Raw genomic sequence first — 16,184 nt, forward strand, 5'->3', positions numbered from 1 at the left:
CCCCCCGACGACGCCAGCTCCTCGGCCTCCAGCTCCAAGATGTGCTCGTCGGCTCGCGCGAGCTCGCGCTGCTGGATCAGGCTCAGGATCTCCAGCACTGTGGGGGCAGAGCGGGAGGTCAGGGGGAGCAGGGCGCGGGGCGGGGGCAGAGGGGGAGGCGAGGGGGCGAGAAAGGAGCCCGGGACGTTCCGGGAGAAGAGGGGTGGGTGAGAGAAGGTTGTCGGGCGAGGGATGGGGGGCAGGGTGAGGGAGGGAAGTGGAGGGGCGGAGGAGGGAGGGAAGTCAGGGGAAGGGGGGGGAAGGGGGTGAGGCAGAGGGGAGAGGGGCGGGGGACGGCACAGGGTATGGGAGAGTGGGTGAGGATAGGGGGAAGGGACCAGGATGTTTGAGGGGCGAGGACAGGGAAGGCACCTCAGATCCGGAGAAAGGGATCCAGGGAATGGGACGGTGCGAGGGAGGCCAGTCTGAGCCAGGTAGGGGGAGCCGGTGGAGAAGCAATGGATCAAGGGGCAGGGTGGAGGCCAGGAGGTGGGGAGAGGAGAGCAAGACCAGAGAGGGTCTTTCGGGGGGGGGGGGGCTGTGGGGGTGATCTGGCACTGTGCGTTCCGACTCCCCCAAGAGACACCCCCATGGAGTTGGGAGGCCTTCGCGTGCAGGCCAAGGGAGGGTCCTGGTGGCCCAGGGTTACCCCGACACCTCCACCCCCCTCCACTTCCTCCCTGGCAGAGAAACTTGTTTCCTGGCCAGCGCTATTTCTGCCCATCCGTTTCCAGAAGGCGGGGGCTCCAGTCACCCCCTCCTCGCCTCCCTGAAGTGCCCTCCCAGTCCCCTGGGAGCCGGGGCTGAAATAGCTCCTGGCCAGGATGTGGGGCGAAGTGAGGGCTCTCCTGAGGTCCCCGGGGGCTGAGGCAGCATGCGTTGGGGGGTGGGGAGGGGGGTGTATGAAGGTGGACGGAGCCAGCCCCAGGGATCCGAACCGGAGTCTCAGAGATGGGACTGAGAGAAGGGATGAGGGGACAGGAAAGGAGCTGAGCTTGACATCTGGGGCCTGGGACGGTGACTGGGGGCGGAGATGAATTGAAGCGACGGCTGAGGGTGGAAAGAAGGGTTTGGATGTGAGTTTGAAGATGAAAACCGGACCTGAGTTGGGGCCGGGAATGTGGGTGGAGGTTGGGAAGGTGGGGGGGGGGGGGGGGGGGGGGGGGGGGGGACTCAGGGTCAGGGTGGATTAAGGGTCAGGGATTAAGAATGAAGGGAGAGGGGTTCCCCGGGTGGCTTAGTCAGTTAAGCTTCTGACTCTTGATCTCGGCTCAGGTCGTGGTCTCATGGTTCATGAGTTGGAGCCCTGCCTCTGGCTTTGTGCTGACAGGCTGGAGCCTGCTTGGGGTTCTCTCTCTGCCTCTCCCCCCGCCCCCCCCCCCCATGGTCACTTGCATGCTCTCTCTCAAAACAAACAAACAAATAAATAACGTTATAAAAAAAAAATGAGGGGCCCCTGAGTGGCTCAGTCGGTTGAATGTCCAACTTCAGCTCAGGTCATGATCTCACGGTTCGTGGGTTTGAGCCCCTGCATCGGGCTCCGTGCTGACAGCTCAGAGCCTGGAGCCTGCTTCGGATTCTCTGTCTCCTTCTCTCACTGCCCCTCCCCCGCCTGTGGCTCTGTCTCTCTCTGTCTCTCAAATATAAATAAATAAATGTAAAAAAAATCTTTTTTAATGGAAAAAAAAAAAATGACGGGGGAGAGACTAGCTTGCCGTTGGGGTTGAAGGTGGGTGCTGACATGGGCCTGGGTCGGGGGTTGGGCGTGAGGCTAAATTGGGCACCAGGCTGCAACCTGCATGTGGGAGGGCACTGGCTGGCCCCCGTGGTGTTGACGGTTCTTGGGCACAGAGATGAGGTTAAAGGTGGTGTTTGGACAAAGGGATAGTGGGGTTGGAATAAGGATAGAGTAAAAACTCAAAAAGGCATTGAAGAGAAGACCCTGGGGCTTGGGGTAGTTTGGGGCTGAGGATAGAGACGGGGTGGGGGTATGAGCTGAGTTGTGCCCCCCCCCACCATCACCAAGAAAAAACACGTGTGAAGTCCTAAGCCCCCGGTACCTCAGAATGGGACCATCTCTGGAGACAGAGATGAGCAGAGAGGTGAGCAAGTTAAAATGAGGTCGTAGGATGGGCTCTGATACGGCGTGACTGGTGTTCTTACACAAAGGGGAGATTTGGACACAGAGACAGACATGCATCGCGAGAAGATGGCCAGCCAAGCACCAGGCACAGAAGAGTCGAGGAAGGAGTCCCCTATGCGTGTCTGAAAGGGCATGGATCCAGAACCGAGAGAATAGATTTCTATAGTTGAAGCCACCCGGTTTGTGGGGTTGTGGGACAAGGTTACAGCAGCCTGGAGAACGTAACACAGGCCGTGGGGACACAGTGGGGAGACGCAGGTGGGAAGTAGGCGCTGGGCGTGGCGGGGAGTTCGAGGTGCGGTTTGGACGTGAGGTAAGGATGAGGTTGAAGCTGGGGGGTGGGGGGGGTGGGCTGGATTTGGGTTTGGGGTTCAGAGTGGGGTGGAAAAGGAGAGGAGGTTGGGGGTGAAGGAGGAGGTTGGGGTGCAATCTGGGGCCAGGGTTGGGGCTGGCGATGGGAAGGGGGTGGGGTACAGAGGTTAGGGAGAGGCATAAGGTCAAGGTTGGATGTGGCTACATGGAAAGGAGTGGAAAGGAGATGGGATGGAGGCTGAACTTGAAGGGAGGGAGGGAAGGAGGGTTGAAATTGGGGGTGCAGAAGGGATTAGAGGAGATGAGACCAAAGTTCATGATCCTTATCATAGGACATGGGGGTGAGGTTGAGGCCGGCAGGCGGCTGGTGGGATGGGTCCGGGGTGGATTGGGGGCGGGGTGGGTTGGGGGTGGGTGTGGAGACACAGCTGCGGCCAGGACTTGGTGATAGAAATCAAGATTTTGGGGGGAGGGGGCTGGGCGGGGGGCTCCCGACTCACCTGACAGAGGTTCCTTCATCTTTGGGGGCTCAGGGACCTTGGGCGGGGGCTCGGGAGCTGCCTCGCCTGCGGGCACCACCCTCTCAGCCAGTGACGCGCGGCGGGGCTTGGGCCCGCGTCCCAGTCTCAGGAAGGCCAGTCTCCGGGCGGCCTCCCCAGCCACCTCCTCATCGCCCTGGGCTCGGGTCCCCTGAAGCCTGGCCAGGAGGCCAAAATCTGCTGAGCTCCTGCGTATCCCTGGTGTCAGCACTCGGCCCAGGAAAGAGCGGGGCTGCCCATCTCCGGGGCTGCCTGCCCGCCGGCCGGGGGTCCAGCCCAGCCGGAAGGGGGCCAGGCCGGCCAGCTTCTCCAGGGTGGCACGGCGGCGACACGATGTTCCGTTGGGCAGGCTCCCCAGCTCCCCAACCTCGTCTTCTTCCGGTCCCGGAACTTCCTCAAAGGGGTTCCGAGAGGACCTCAGAGGCAGCGTCCCCGCCCGGGGCACCTTAGGGTTGGCCACCCCTAGACTCTTCAGGATGGGCATCTTGACAGGCAGGGACCTGGGAAAAACATTAAGTGGTGTTGATAATTAACGCCTCTGGGTGCCCGGCAACGCAGGGCCTGCGTGCCAGGCACTGGTCTGAGAGCATTCACTAATCCCATGAGGCTAGTGCTATTACTACATGCCCACATGGCAGATGAGGAAACTGAGGCTCAGAGAAGCAAAGGTGCTTACCGAAGGCCCCACGGTGATTCAGGGACAAAGCCAGCATTCGCCCCCAGGCCTGTCTGATTACCCTGACCGTTAGCGTTCAGACCCTTCCCCTGCCTGACTTCCTGTCTGGGTGCTCATCACCTCTGTGGACCCTCCCACTCTAAGAGGAAACAGGCTCAGAGAGGGGAAGGGTCCGTCCCGAGGCGGCACAGCCAGCGAAGAGGAGACTCGGGCCCCACCGTCTACCCGGACATCAGTCACACACATGGGCACCTGCCTCGTCTCTCCCCCGTCCAGCCAGCACACCTGTCACCTCTATCCCGCCTTCTTCTTTGCCTTAGCAAAGCCTTACTGGGAAATGTCCAGAGCAGGCAAATCCAGAGAGACAGAAAGGAAGTGAGTGGTGGCCGGGGACTGGGAGACGGGGGTGGGTCTTAATGGGCGTGGCTGCTTAACGGGTACAGGTTTCCTTTTGGGACATGAAAATGTTCTGGAACTACATAATGTGGATGGTTAACAGCACTGTGAATGTACTAGAATGCCACTGAATTGTACGCTTTCAAGTTAAATTTTTAAATAAACTTATTTACTTTTATTCGTGAGGCGGGGCTCGACCTCACGAATCGTGAGACTATGACCTGAGCGGAAACTGAGAGTCAGACACTTAACTGACTGAGCCACCCAGGGGCCCCAAGATTTTATTTTTAAGTAATCTCTACACCCAACATGGGGCTCAAACTTACAGCCCCGAGATCAAGAGTCACACGCTCTACAGACTGAGCCAGCCAGGCGCCCCATAACTTGAACTTGATGGGGCACCTGGGTGGCTCAGTCAGTTGAGCATCCAACTCTTGATTTTGGCTGAGGTCATGATCCAGGGTCGCGGGATCGAGCCCTACATTGGGCTCCACACTGAGCATGGATCCTGTTTAAGATTCTCTTTCTTGATAAACATTTAAAAGATTCTCTCCCTCTCTCTCTCTCTCTCTCTCTCAAATAAAATAGAACAAAATAAAGTGAATTTTATCCCACCTCCTAAGTCCCTCATCTCCTCCCTCTCCATGGCCCCTGCCCCAGTCCAGGCCCCCTCCCACTTCCCCCCTTTCTCCCTAGTCTCCAAGCTCTCGCCTTGGCCCCTCCAGCCCACCTTTGAGGATCTCGTTAAAGCACAAACTTGCCCTGCTCTTTCTCTTAACCTTGCATGGCTCCCCAGTACCCTTGGCGTGAAATCCAGCTGCCCTTGCCTGCCAACTGTGCACCTCACCAGTGCTATCCCACATTCTCCCCCTCCAGGCTCCTCTGGGTGCCGGCGTTTGTTGATCTTTCTACCTGGACACCTGTTCTCCCTGTACCACTCAGGCTTTAGGATCCAGCCCCCAAGGCCCTGTCCTCCAGGAAGCCCTCTGTCATGCCTAGGCTGAGTCGAGTTTTCCCCCCTCAGGATTTTCCCCATCCCAGCCCTCCCCACTCTGAGTTGTCAGTGTCTGGGGATGAGTCTGTGTCCCCCACCGGACTGTGAAGTCCCTAGAGGGACAGGGTCGGGCTGTCTCAATCACCACTGTGTCCCCAACTCCCAGGGCAGGCGCTCAGGAAATGAATGGGTGCTAAACAGGAAACAAAGGAAGGAGGAAGGACCTCATTCCTTGTGGGTGAGGAGTCAAGCTGGAGAGGTCAGTACAGAGCAAGCCATGCAGGGCCTCGGAGAGGAGAGCCGTGAGGAGGGACTTGGGCTTTCTCCCGAGGACACTGGGGAACTGTGGAAGGGCGCTTTTTAAAATGATGAAATCGTTCAAAGATTCAGGAATTCAGAAAAATTTAGAAAACAAATAAACACCCCCTCTGCTTCCAATCCTAGCTGCGTCTAATGCAAACATTCTATTTTGTGGCTATTCTGTTTCTATGGCTCAGGTTTGGCTGTTGTTTGGGTGTTTGTTTGTTTCGGGTGGTTTTTTTTTGTTTTTTGTTTTTTTTTTTTGTTTTTTTTTTTTTGTTTGGTCTTTTTTAGAATCGAGCAGTACAAGATGCACTCCCCGCCCCCAGCTCTCCTCCCTTGCCCTCTTCCCAGGACAGTAGCATCCAGAATGCGTGTCTCCCCAGGCCAACCCAACTTTTACTCTTAAGTCTCCCGTAGCCTTGCATCTAGAAACAATGTATCGTTTTACAGGGTTTCAGAACCGCTCTGTGAAGGCTCTCCTACTACGTGTATCCAGCAACTTGCGCTTTGATGGCGGTGTTTGGACTCACATACACGGGAGAGGTATCCGTGCCTATCTCGGTGGCTCTAGTCGATTTAAGTGTCGCATTACTCTTCCACTGTCTGGCTTTGGCAAAACTGTGTGAAACGTCAGGGGTTTCCCCACTCACCTCCTGCTAGACACATAGGTTGTTTTGAACTGGGACAGGTTCCGAGCAGCTGAGGGACAGGGTCGGGATTGGGCGGCCCCTTGGGGGTGCATAGACCATCTGGAAGGAGGCTGATGCTCAAAGGGTCCCCGAGCTGGCTGGGCCGTGGGTAAGAGCATCTTCCTTTCATGGGGGAGCACCCCCCTGCTTCTTTCCTCCCTGACTTCAGCCTCTGGACCTCAGCTGTCGTTCCTCAAGCCTCTCTCCAGTCTCCATGGTCCCCTGTCCTCCAGAGAGGCAGTCACCATGGCAACCCTTGCCTGGAGCCCCCATGGCTGTGGGCAATCGATACGAGCCCCCCATGCACACACCCACAAGTCGTGCACGGATTTCTCTGTCTTTCATTATCCCGACTGGCTTCTGTGTGTTTCATCCCACAAATGGCTTCACCGTGTCCCAGCCCTGTGTCCATCGTCCCCCCGCCTCCGAAACTCCACATCCCCCTTCTACTTCCCTGTAACAGAAGCCAACATGACCCAAACTGGATCTGCCACTCCCCCACTGGCTCCCACATCCATCCCCAAACTGGATCCCAATACCCCCCAAGCCATTTCCAACATCCTCAGACCCTGCTGCAACAGTTTCTCCAAAGTGGCCCGGCCGGCTTTCCCTTTCCAGGCTCCACCACCCTCCACCACCCGCCTCTGCTAACTGGCTCCTCCGACATCCTGCCCCCTCCAGCCCCCTCATCTGCCTCCCAGTGCCCGGGCCCCTGACTCACTTCCGAGGCATCCCTCAAGCCCCCAGCCTCCCGACTCCCACAGGATGTCTTGGCCACCAGCGCTTCCCTCTCTGGGCTTCGGCTCCTCCCCCTCCTCCTCCCCCCCCCCACCTCCTCCTCGCTGCCAGCCTTTCCCCAAAGCCCTAAACCCTCCACCGGCAGTCTGACCTGTTTGCAGAAGTCAGCACCTCCAGCCCCCAAGTCTGTATCTGAGAACAGCCCTTATAAAGTGTGCGTCCATGCTGGACCCCAGCCACACAACCCCAATCCAGACCTCACCCCCAAACTATCCCATCATCAGCCCAGCCCGGTTCAAGCTCATGCACATCTTCACTCCGAACACCATCTCCAAGCCCCCATCTCTTGGGGATGGAGAAAAGCATCCACCGCTTTCTCCCAACCTGAAATCCGAGGGCATCAGACGCTTTCTCTCCTTTCTCCCTTGGTGGTCCCAGCTCTGTTGGCTCCTTTGAAGCTTCTCTGGATCCCCAGGGTCCCCAGATTCTTCACTGCACCCCCCTGCGGTCCCCGGCTCCTCCTGCCCTGTGGCTGGCACCCTCCTGAGGCCAGGCCCCACATGCTGTCTTTGCCCCCAGCCTCTCCTGGCTTCAGGGCACATGTTCTCACCACCTCTGGTCCAGCCCAGGTCCAGGGGGGAGCCCAGGCCAGGGCGCAAGAATCCTGCCCCCTCCTCCAGCACACTCACCTCCTCGTCAGCAGGCGCCTTCGTCCCTCTGTCCCTGCTGCTGTCCTGCCCTGAGGACACTTCAGCCAGAACTGCTGAGAGCTTGGAACTGGGGGGGGGGGGGTAGAGGAGGTCAATTTCCTGTCAGGAAACCCCTCCCTCTCTGGGGCCAGGGGCGGGAAGGACTCTTTATCTGTCTGCCCTTTTAGGCGAAGCTGGGGTTGGGCTGGGAAGGACAAGGCCACAGTCTGGCCCCCCCCCCCCCCCCCCCCCCGGATTCCCCCCCCCCCCCCGCCTGTTCTTCACGCCTTCCAAGGTGACAACACCATCCTGGGCACCCTGGGGAGACACCCAATGCTGGATGCGGGCCCAGAGCTCTCCTTCGGGTTCCTGGCTCTGAAATAAAGACAGGGAGGAAGGTTCTGCTGGCCCAGAAGCTGCGATCAGAGGCCTGAGGGCGTGGGTGGCACGGGGCAAGGCTTTGGAACTATAGTCCTCTCCCCTGTCCCCAGGTCCCTGTATGGCTCCCTCCTTCGACATCATCCTGGCCTCGGCTCCAGCCTCTGTCCCTCAAAGGAGACATTCCCTGAACAGCAGAAGCCCCTTCTCCCCCCACCCACTTCCTCTCTCCCCAGGGACTGGCTCTGATTCCTCAATTCCTTCGTATCACCTTCCTCAATTTGAACGATCAGATTTCTCTGTCTCCCTTGTAGATTTCCTGACTCTCCCACTTGAACGTAAATCCAAAGCAGATTTTGCTTACCTCATTCATCTTTATATCCCTAGATGTGCGTGTGGCACATAATAGTAAAGGTTTATTAACCGAATGCACACATGGGGATAGATCAGAGCTAAGGATTGGAAGTTGGGGACGCATATGGCAGGTGCAGTGGGGGGGGGGCGCGCGCTGGGAATGGGTTGGGGGTTGGGTGGGGTTAGATGCAGGCTTTGGGTTACTTGTAAGGCTGGGTTTCAGGTTCAGGTGCTCTTTTGGGCGCTCAGGCATCGTGTCGCAGGTGTTAGGCCTGGAACAAGGGATCACTTGCCTAGGCAAAGTTGGGGTTGGTGTGGGGTTAGGATTCGGGCTGGGCTCAGGAATCCCTGCTTCTCCCCCAGCCCCAGCAAGGGCTCTATAGACACCTATGCTGGAAGAAGTGGGTCAGGGGTTAAGATTCCAAGATCTGAAGGTCTCAGTTCAAGACCTGGATTTGCCAGACAATGGGCCCTGGGGAAGGAGCCAGGTTGAGTGGCCCAGATTGGGGGGGGGGGGGGGAAGAGGCTTTGTCCTCACCAGGTCCATGTGGACCCATGGAAATCAGAAGGCAGCGACTAGATCTGGCTGGAACCAAATGACCTGTCGTGGGCGGTGACAGCTGTCAGATCCCCCCTCTTTTTTTAACTCAATATTTTATTGAGATATAATTCAGGAGCACCTGGGTGGCTCAGTCGGTTGAGGGTCTGACTCTTGATTTCAGCTCAGATCACGATCTCAGGGTTTGTGAGATTGAGCCCCGCGTTGGGCTCCTTGCTGTCAGCTGGGAACTTGCTTGGGATTCTCTCTCTCTCCCTCTTTCTCTGACCCTCCCCCACTCATGCACATGCGCGCGCGCGCGCACACACACACACACACACTCTCTCTCAAAATAAACTTTAAAAAATTGTTTTAAAAAGAGGTACGATTCATATGCCATAAAATTCACCCTTTCAAAGTGCCCAATTCAATGCTCTCAGTATATTCACAAGGATGCAGCAACTGTCACCCTATCTAATTCCAGAACATTTTCATCACCTCACAAAGAAACCCATAGCCCTTTAGCAGCCCCCCCTTCCCCTCTTCCCCTCTGCTCCCAGCCCCGCGGGTTTCCCTATTCTGGACATTCCATATAAAAGGAATCACAGTAAGTGGTCCCTTGTGTCGGCCTACTTTCGCTAAGCATACTGTTTTTAAGGTTCATCATTTTGTAGCCTCCCCCCTTCATTTAGCCTCAGTCCCCTCATTTGGGAAATGGGGTGGGGACAGTACTGGGGTGAGGGGGGCGGAGCCAGGGTGAGGCCTGAGGTGTGGCGGGCAGGTGCGTGTAGGGAGGTGATCTGCTGCCCCCGCGTGGTGCATTGGAGAACTGCGGCTCTCCGCGCTAAGCCTAGGAAGGAGTGACTCAGCTCCCCCAACCCATCCCCGAGACCCCACCCCTCACCCTGCAGAGCCCTTGGGATCTCAAAACTTCTGGAACACCATCCTGGACTCCTCCCTCTCTGCACCCCACCATTCCTGAGACTCCTTGGGCCCCATCTGCTGAGTAACAATGGTAATGTCACCCGCTTACGAAGTTCTAATATGTTCCCATGTGAAGCATTTACATATGTAGTCATTACATACATAGTCTCTTACCGCAGACTGAGGTTGCTACTATTATGGTCCCGGGACAGGAAGCCCATAGTGCTTAAGAGCCCAAGTTCCAGAGTTTGGAAGCACTTGGGTTCAAACCTCAAGCCTGCCTCTCACCAGCCACGTAACCTTTCAGCATGTGTACGTGGGGCTGAGAATGATGGTCCAAACTCACAAGGTGGCAGAAAGAATAAAGTGCTCAGAGCCGGGCACAGAGGAAGCTTCTGTGAGTTTACGTAGCTGATAGTATCAACCGGTGATACGCTGATGAATGTTTGACAACCTGCTCTCTGGGGGTTGGGGGGGTGGGGAGCCTCGATTTGCGGCGTTTGCCATCTTCCATGGTGTCAATCGTCCCGCCAGGGCTCATTCAAGTTACCAAGCTTGGACTCAGTGATGTGAAGCCACAGTGATGTCAGTGAAAGCACTTTGGGGGGAAGAGATGCACAGAAGCTCATTAGACAGTTGTTTCACTACGAAGGCACAATAGATGTAAATCACCGCAGGATCACAGATAATAGCAAAACGTAGTAAAATAATTAGGTTGGGATGCGCATTTGTTACCTTTGTTTTAAGTGTAATTTATTTAATTACGTGTTTGCATACTTTAATTTTTTATAATGGCTGTCTTAACCGGTTCCAAAATTCCTGAGCCTTTAACAGGCAGCTCGCTCGAGCTGACTCCCAACACACTGGTGTGAGCATCACACCCATCTTTCAGAAAGGCAAACTGAGGCTCAAGAAGATGGTCAGACAGGGGCAGGGCATGGACCCGATCCAAGGGTTGTGGGATTTGGGGGGGGGGGGCAGGACTGTGCAATGCTCCTCTTTCTTTCAGGCCACCCTAGTCTAGAGGGGATGGGTGGCCCCCACTGCAGAACCTCAGGGAAGCCCTTGCCCTCCTCTGGTTTCAGCTTGCCCCTCCCGACAGCAGCTGCACCCGGCAGGTGCATACCTACACAGGGCTCTCTGGCACCTGCTTCAGCCCTGCCAGGAAGGCAACATGTAGATCCTTGCTCTCGCTTTGTAGATTGGGGAACTGAGGCCAAGGAGGGGCCAATGCCTGCCTTGAGTCACAGAGCTATACGGAGAAATCCTCAGACCCCAGCTGGGGTGCACAGGAGAGGGGCCCGCAGCCACAAGCCTGGGCTCTGGAGTTTTCTGGGAGGTGGGAGGGCGGCATTGCTAGAGATCGTGGTCAGCCCTGGGCAGCGGCTCTGCCTAGCACACTACGCCCCCAGCGCCCTCAGCTCTGTTCCCAAGAACTTCCTGGGCCCCTCGACTGAGCAGAGGGTGGGCTGGGAGGGAGAATGCGGACAGCGCCGCCGTCTGTCTGGTTCGTGTCTCTCGGGACTTCTCTGCCTCGGTCTGTCTTGTCTTTTTATCTCCGCTCTCTTCACAGGTCTCTGCGTCTCTGTGTGTTATCTCTTTGTCTCCTTTTGCCTCTCCCTCCGTCCCCGTGTGGGGTCTCTCAGTCTTTGTCGCTCTCTGTGTCTCTGTTCTGTCTCTGTGTGTCTGTCTTTCCCTATGTTTCTCCCTCCTTTATTTATTTATTTATTTATTTATTTATTTATTTATCTATTTATTTATTTAGTCGCTCGGGTCTTTTGGCTCCCTGTACATCTCTTTGTATGTCTGCGTGTCTCCCTACTTCTGTCTCTCTAGCCTTGTGTCTCTTTGTCTCTCTATCTCTGCATCTCTCTATCTTTCTCTGCGTCTCTGGCGCTCTGCCTAGGCGTTTCTCTCCCCTTCTCTTCCGGTGAGTCTCCGCTCTCCTGTGAGAACACGCTCCCTACCGACGCGCCCAGACCTGCCTCCGCCCCCGGAGCCCCCGGCTAGCCCGGGCCTGCGCCTTTAAGGGCCGGCGGCAGTGGGCGGGGTCTCCGCGGCCCCGCCCTGCCCGCCCCTCCCCCTGACGTCCCTTCCTCCCCGGCCCCTCCACCGCCTCCCTCCGCCGCCGCCCGGGCCGGCTCCGCGCCCCCTCCCCGGCCCCCGCCCGCCCGTCTGCCCGCCGCCCCCATGGCGCCCCGGGCCGCCACTGCGCGGGGCCACTAGGACCCTCGGCGTCCCCTTCCCTTCCCCGCCCTGCCCCCTCTCCCGCGGCGCGAACCCGGGTGTCCACAGCACCCAGCTTTTGAGCTCGCGTCCCCAGGCCGGCGGGGGGGGAGGGGAAGAGAGGGGACCCCGGGACCCCCGCCCCCCCCCACCCGGCCGCCCAGTCCCCCGGGACCCGGAGAAAATGTCTTCGCGGACGGCGCTGGCCCCGGGCAACGATCGGAACTCGGACACGGTGAGTGGGGCCCGGCCCCTTGGGGAGCGCCGGTCGGGTTCAGCCGCCGAGCCCCTCGTCCTGGTGTGCCCCGCGCCGCGCGAGCCCCTACCTTCGTTCCCCCGGCTCGGCCCAGCGTGCCACCTCCCGACCCCGGCCCGGACTTCCAGGCCTCTCGACCCTCCCCCACTCCAGCCCAGCCCGACCCCTGCGGGCGCCCCTCTCCCGGGACCCCTCTCTTGTCCCTCTGCAGACCGCTTCCGCTCGGGTCTCTCCCCTCCAGGAAGCCCCCTCCCCTGCCTTCCAGGAGCCCCTCCCTTCTCCGCGTGTTCTTAAGCCCCTTCCCCTCCTGGCTGCCTGCATCCGACAACTCGCCCCCTCCAGGATTTGCAGGGCTCCTGACCCCAAGGCCCGGCCCTGGCCCTCTCCCAGGAAGGCCCGGCCCAGTCCCGCCTCTGGCTCCGGCCTTCCCCATCTGGATGTGGGTGCCGGGCTCCCCAGGAACCCCCCTTCTCTCATTCTCAGCCCTCCGCCCCTCTGGATCCTCCCGGATTCTGTGGGCACCCCCTCACAGGAAGCCGGTTTCCACCTTTCCTGGGCCCAGGGCCCTTTCTAGCTTGTTCAAGGTCTCTCCACTCCCAGGCCTGGTCCCTATCTTCCAAGCAGCCCTGTCCCTGGATTCCCAGTACCCCGGCTCTCCCCCAGCACCCCCCTCCCCTGGACCCTCTCTGGTGTCTTCTCCCGGGCAGCCTTGGCCTCCAACTTCCAGGCCCCTAGTCTGACTATTTCTAGGCCCTGGGTTAGTCTGACTCCAGGCCTCATCCTGCCTGTATCAACTCCTCAGCTCCCGGCAAGCCCCCTCCCCAAACCCCCAGGACCCCCTTGACCCCCTCCGAGGCCAGGAGCTTCCTCACAGGACACCACTCCTTCCACTGATCTCCAGGTCCCCCCATCTCTTCTGCCCCAGGGCCTCCCTCTTCCTTGTGTGTGTGTGTCCGGGGTGGGGGCGGGGGGGTGTCTGGCCTCCCAGGGAAGCCCCCTCCTCAACTTTGGAGGCCCCCCCCCCCCAGCCCACAAGGCTTGGCCCCAGATCCTTCTTCCAGAAGACTCCTGGACTCAAAGCGTCTGGTCTGGTCTTAGCTGTAAGACCTCAGCTGTTAAGACCTTAGCTCTTCTCTTGGAGGTCTGTCTGTTGGAAACCTCCTCCCCAAGTTTCTAGGCCCTTTTGACCCCCTCCAAGGCTCGGGCTTTCTTCTCCTTGTCCTCTGGGACTTGCATGCCCCGAGACCTTTCTCCGCTTCTGAAGACTGCTCCTAGAAACTCCGCTTCTTTAACTTCTAGGAGTTTCCTTGGCCCCTGAGTGCCACTTCCCCATGGCTTTAACCCTTCCCAGGCCCCCTGTCCCTATACCACAGCCCAGAACAATCCTGGGAGACCCCCCTCCCCATCTCCCTAGTTTCTGATTACTCTCAGCCCTTCTAAAGAGCCTCTCCCACCAACCAATGCCAGACTTATTCCCAGCTGGGGTCTTTGTCCCTTTTCCCTTAGACCTCTGCCAGGTCCCTGCGTGCGTGCACACACACACACACACACACACACACACACACCCCTGCCTGCCAGCCGCCCAGCCACCCTCACTCCAGATCTCCACCAGAGAGATCTGTCTCTGCCCCTTCCTCTTGCCAAACCCTCCCTCACAGAGATCCCCTCAACACCGTGGTGCCGCAGCCCACATACAATAGGTCGTACTCTGATTTGGAGCCTCCGACGAGATACCCACCCTTCCCCCCCGCCCCCAAGTCACTCAGGAAGTGCCAGGGAGCCCACAGGCCTGGGTTCAAATGCTGGCACTCTCTGCCAGCTGGTTTACACTGTGCCCTCAAACTACCGGGTCGTCTTCTCCGAGCCTCAGTTTTCTGTTCTGAAAAATGGGGATGCTCAAGTCCCTCAGAGGATTATTCGAGATGCCATGGGTGAAGCCCGGCACATAGGACGCTCTCTACACATGTTCATTGCTATGGTGACTATGGACATGAGTCAGACGGGCCCGTGGAGTCCCAACCTGGGGCTGTCATCAGTTGTCGCTTGCGCTTACAGATCCCCTCCCTGCTCAGGACCTCGGTTTATCTCTAAGTAGGGTTGATGATAGCACCTCCCTGTTAGGGATGTTTTAAGGAGCGGAGATGCTGGGAGCAAACCACACTCGTAGCTGTGCTGTTATTGTTCCTTTGATTGTTCTGATAAGCATGGGTTCAAATCTAGTTTCTGTCCCTCCCTCGCTGTGCGATCTCAGGCAAGTGAGCTCACTTCCGTGAGCCTCGGTCTCCTCATCTGTAAAATGGGGCTCATCCGAACGCTTCCTCCTCCTTTTCCGTCCAGATTTGTGCACGGTGGGCATTTGAAGAGGGCTAATGCCCTTCTGTTCTCTTGTCTCCTCTCCTCCCAACTAGTCTGTAAGTCCTGCTGGTCAGCCCTGGCCGGGGCTCACCTCTCCCTCTGGAATCGGAGGTCGCAGACTCCTCCCCTGCTCCCGAGTTACCACGACGACAGCCATGTGGGGTCACGCTCCCCCACCCCAAGTCCCAGGCCCCCCCCCCCCCACCGCCCAGCCTCTCTGGAGGTTCCCTAGCAACAGGCCCAGTGTTGGGGCGCCAGGGGGGGGGGGGGGAGGGAGGGAGCCGGGCCAGCTGGTGGTGCCGGCCAATTTTAGCTCCCGCCCCCGGCCCCTGGGGGCTTTGTCACCTACTGCCCCAGCTGCCCCTTGCAGGGGTCCCTCTAGCATGCTGCCTTCAGTGGGGTGCCAGCCCACCCCCAGTTGGCTCCCCTGGTGCCACCTAATGGGGATTCTTCTTCTCCGAGCCCTTATCTCCGTGGGGATCAGGGGCCTCATCAGCCAGGATCTCCACCTCCCTTCCCACCCTCCCTCCCCTGGGAGGAGACCTGGGGTTGTGGGCCGGCTGGGGCAGGAGGTAGGAAAGAGCTGGGCGCTCGGGAGCCAGCAGGTCTGGGATCGAATCCCCGCCACTCCGCTTCGGTGCCCTGTGACCTTGGCCAAGGGACTTACCCTGCCTCAGCCTTGGGGTCCCTGTCTGGAGAATGTGGATCGTGACTGGTCGCACAGGGGAGGCCCAGGTGAGGACACAGCGGCCGGCCGGCCGGTGTGTGGCTGGGGCTGCAGCAGTGGTGGTCGTCTTTTAGCCCCTTGGGGGGACCATTGTCTTTCCTGCCTCTTGTGAGTGAATCGAGTGACCTTGACAAGGCACCTCTCTCCCCAAGCCTCAGTTTCTTGTCTGGAATATGAGGATGTAGGTCCTGCGGTCACCGGGCTAGCGTGGGAATTGAATGCAGACGAGGTGCCTCCTGGTCCGGGCCGTGGCCCGTATAAAAGCTGCTTAATAAAAATGATGTGGGAGTGTGAGTCCGTGCGCTGGGCGACGGTGAAGGCCATCAGCTCTGGGGTAAACGTTGTCCAGCTCTGGGCCTCAGTTTCCCTGCCTTAAAAACGGGGATGAGGACACGTTAATGGCCAGTGCTCATTAAATCGCGGTCATCATCACTTAGTTAAGTAGCCACGCGGATTCCCTGCAGCAAGCCCTCGTCCTTGGCCTTCTCTCTTCCTCAGCTCCCTTTGTCCACCTGCTTCCCACCCCCGCCCTGGGAAGGGCACGGGGGCAGCACAGGGTCTGAGCAGAGCTGCCTTGGCTCGGGCCTCTGGCTGCCTCCGTCGCCTGCACCCTGGGCCCCAGCGCTGAAAGGGAGGCACAGTCCCTGGGGCTGACAATCAGGACAGGGCAGCCCGGAGCAGGCAGTGACCTGCGGGGGAGAGGCCCAGGAGGACAGGACGGCAGGAACAGAACATCGGGGCCAGATGGGAGGGCTGGCGTGGGAGACCGCCGGTCAGGGCGTGGATGGAGCCACAGAGGTTCCCAGGGCGGTGGGGGGTGGGGGGGGCGACGGTTGGGGTTGGGGGGGAAGCAACAATGTTTTCCACGGAAGGAAGGTGACCGTGCAGGGCTAGCCCGTCAGGGCAGA

The 16,184-nt window shown here is 58.7% G+C and overlaps 2 protein-coding genes across 3 annotated transcripts in view; one reads left to right on the forward strand and one right to left on the reverse strand.

Moving 5' to 3' along the window:
* Window positions 1–5: 5 nt before the first annotated feature.
* Window positions 6–7,625, reverse strand: LOC121018872 (uncharacterized; the record flags this gene model as incomplete). The annotated part of the gene is made up of 3 exons (XM_040457923.1): window positions 7,519–7,625; window positions 2,995–3,533; window positions 6–97 (listed from the first exon to the last, which is right to left on the reverse strand). Coding segments are annotated over exons 2-3 (615 nt in total), but the record flags the coding sequence as incomplete, so codon positions are not given.
* Window positions 7,626–11,851: 4,226 nt separating this feature from the next.
* Window positions 11,852–16,184, forward strand: part of MARK4 (microtubule affinity regulating kinase 4) — a 31,095-nt gene continuing 26,762 nt past the window's right edge. Inside the window, exon 1 of one of the 2 annotated variants that reach the window (XM_040457390.1) lies at window positions 11,852–12,173. In XM_040457390.1, coding sequence (XP_040313324.1) covers window positions 12,123–12,173 — 51 coding nt within the window. In that variant the 5' untranslated portion in view covers window positions 11,852–12,122. The remainder of the gene's footprint in view (window positions 12,174–16,184) is intronic. The other variant, XM_040457391.1, reaches the window with a different exon arrangement.

Source organism: Herpailurus yagouaroundi, unplaced genomic scaffold, assembly GCF_014898765.1.
Source record: "Herpailurus yagouaroundi ecotype Mexico unplaced genomic scaffold, PumYag 220, whole genome shotgun sequence".
Lineage (NCBI taxonomy): Eukaryota > Metazoa > Chordata > Mammalia > Carnivora > Felidae > Herpailurus > Herpailurus yagouaroundi.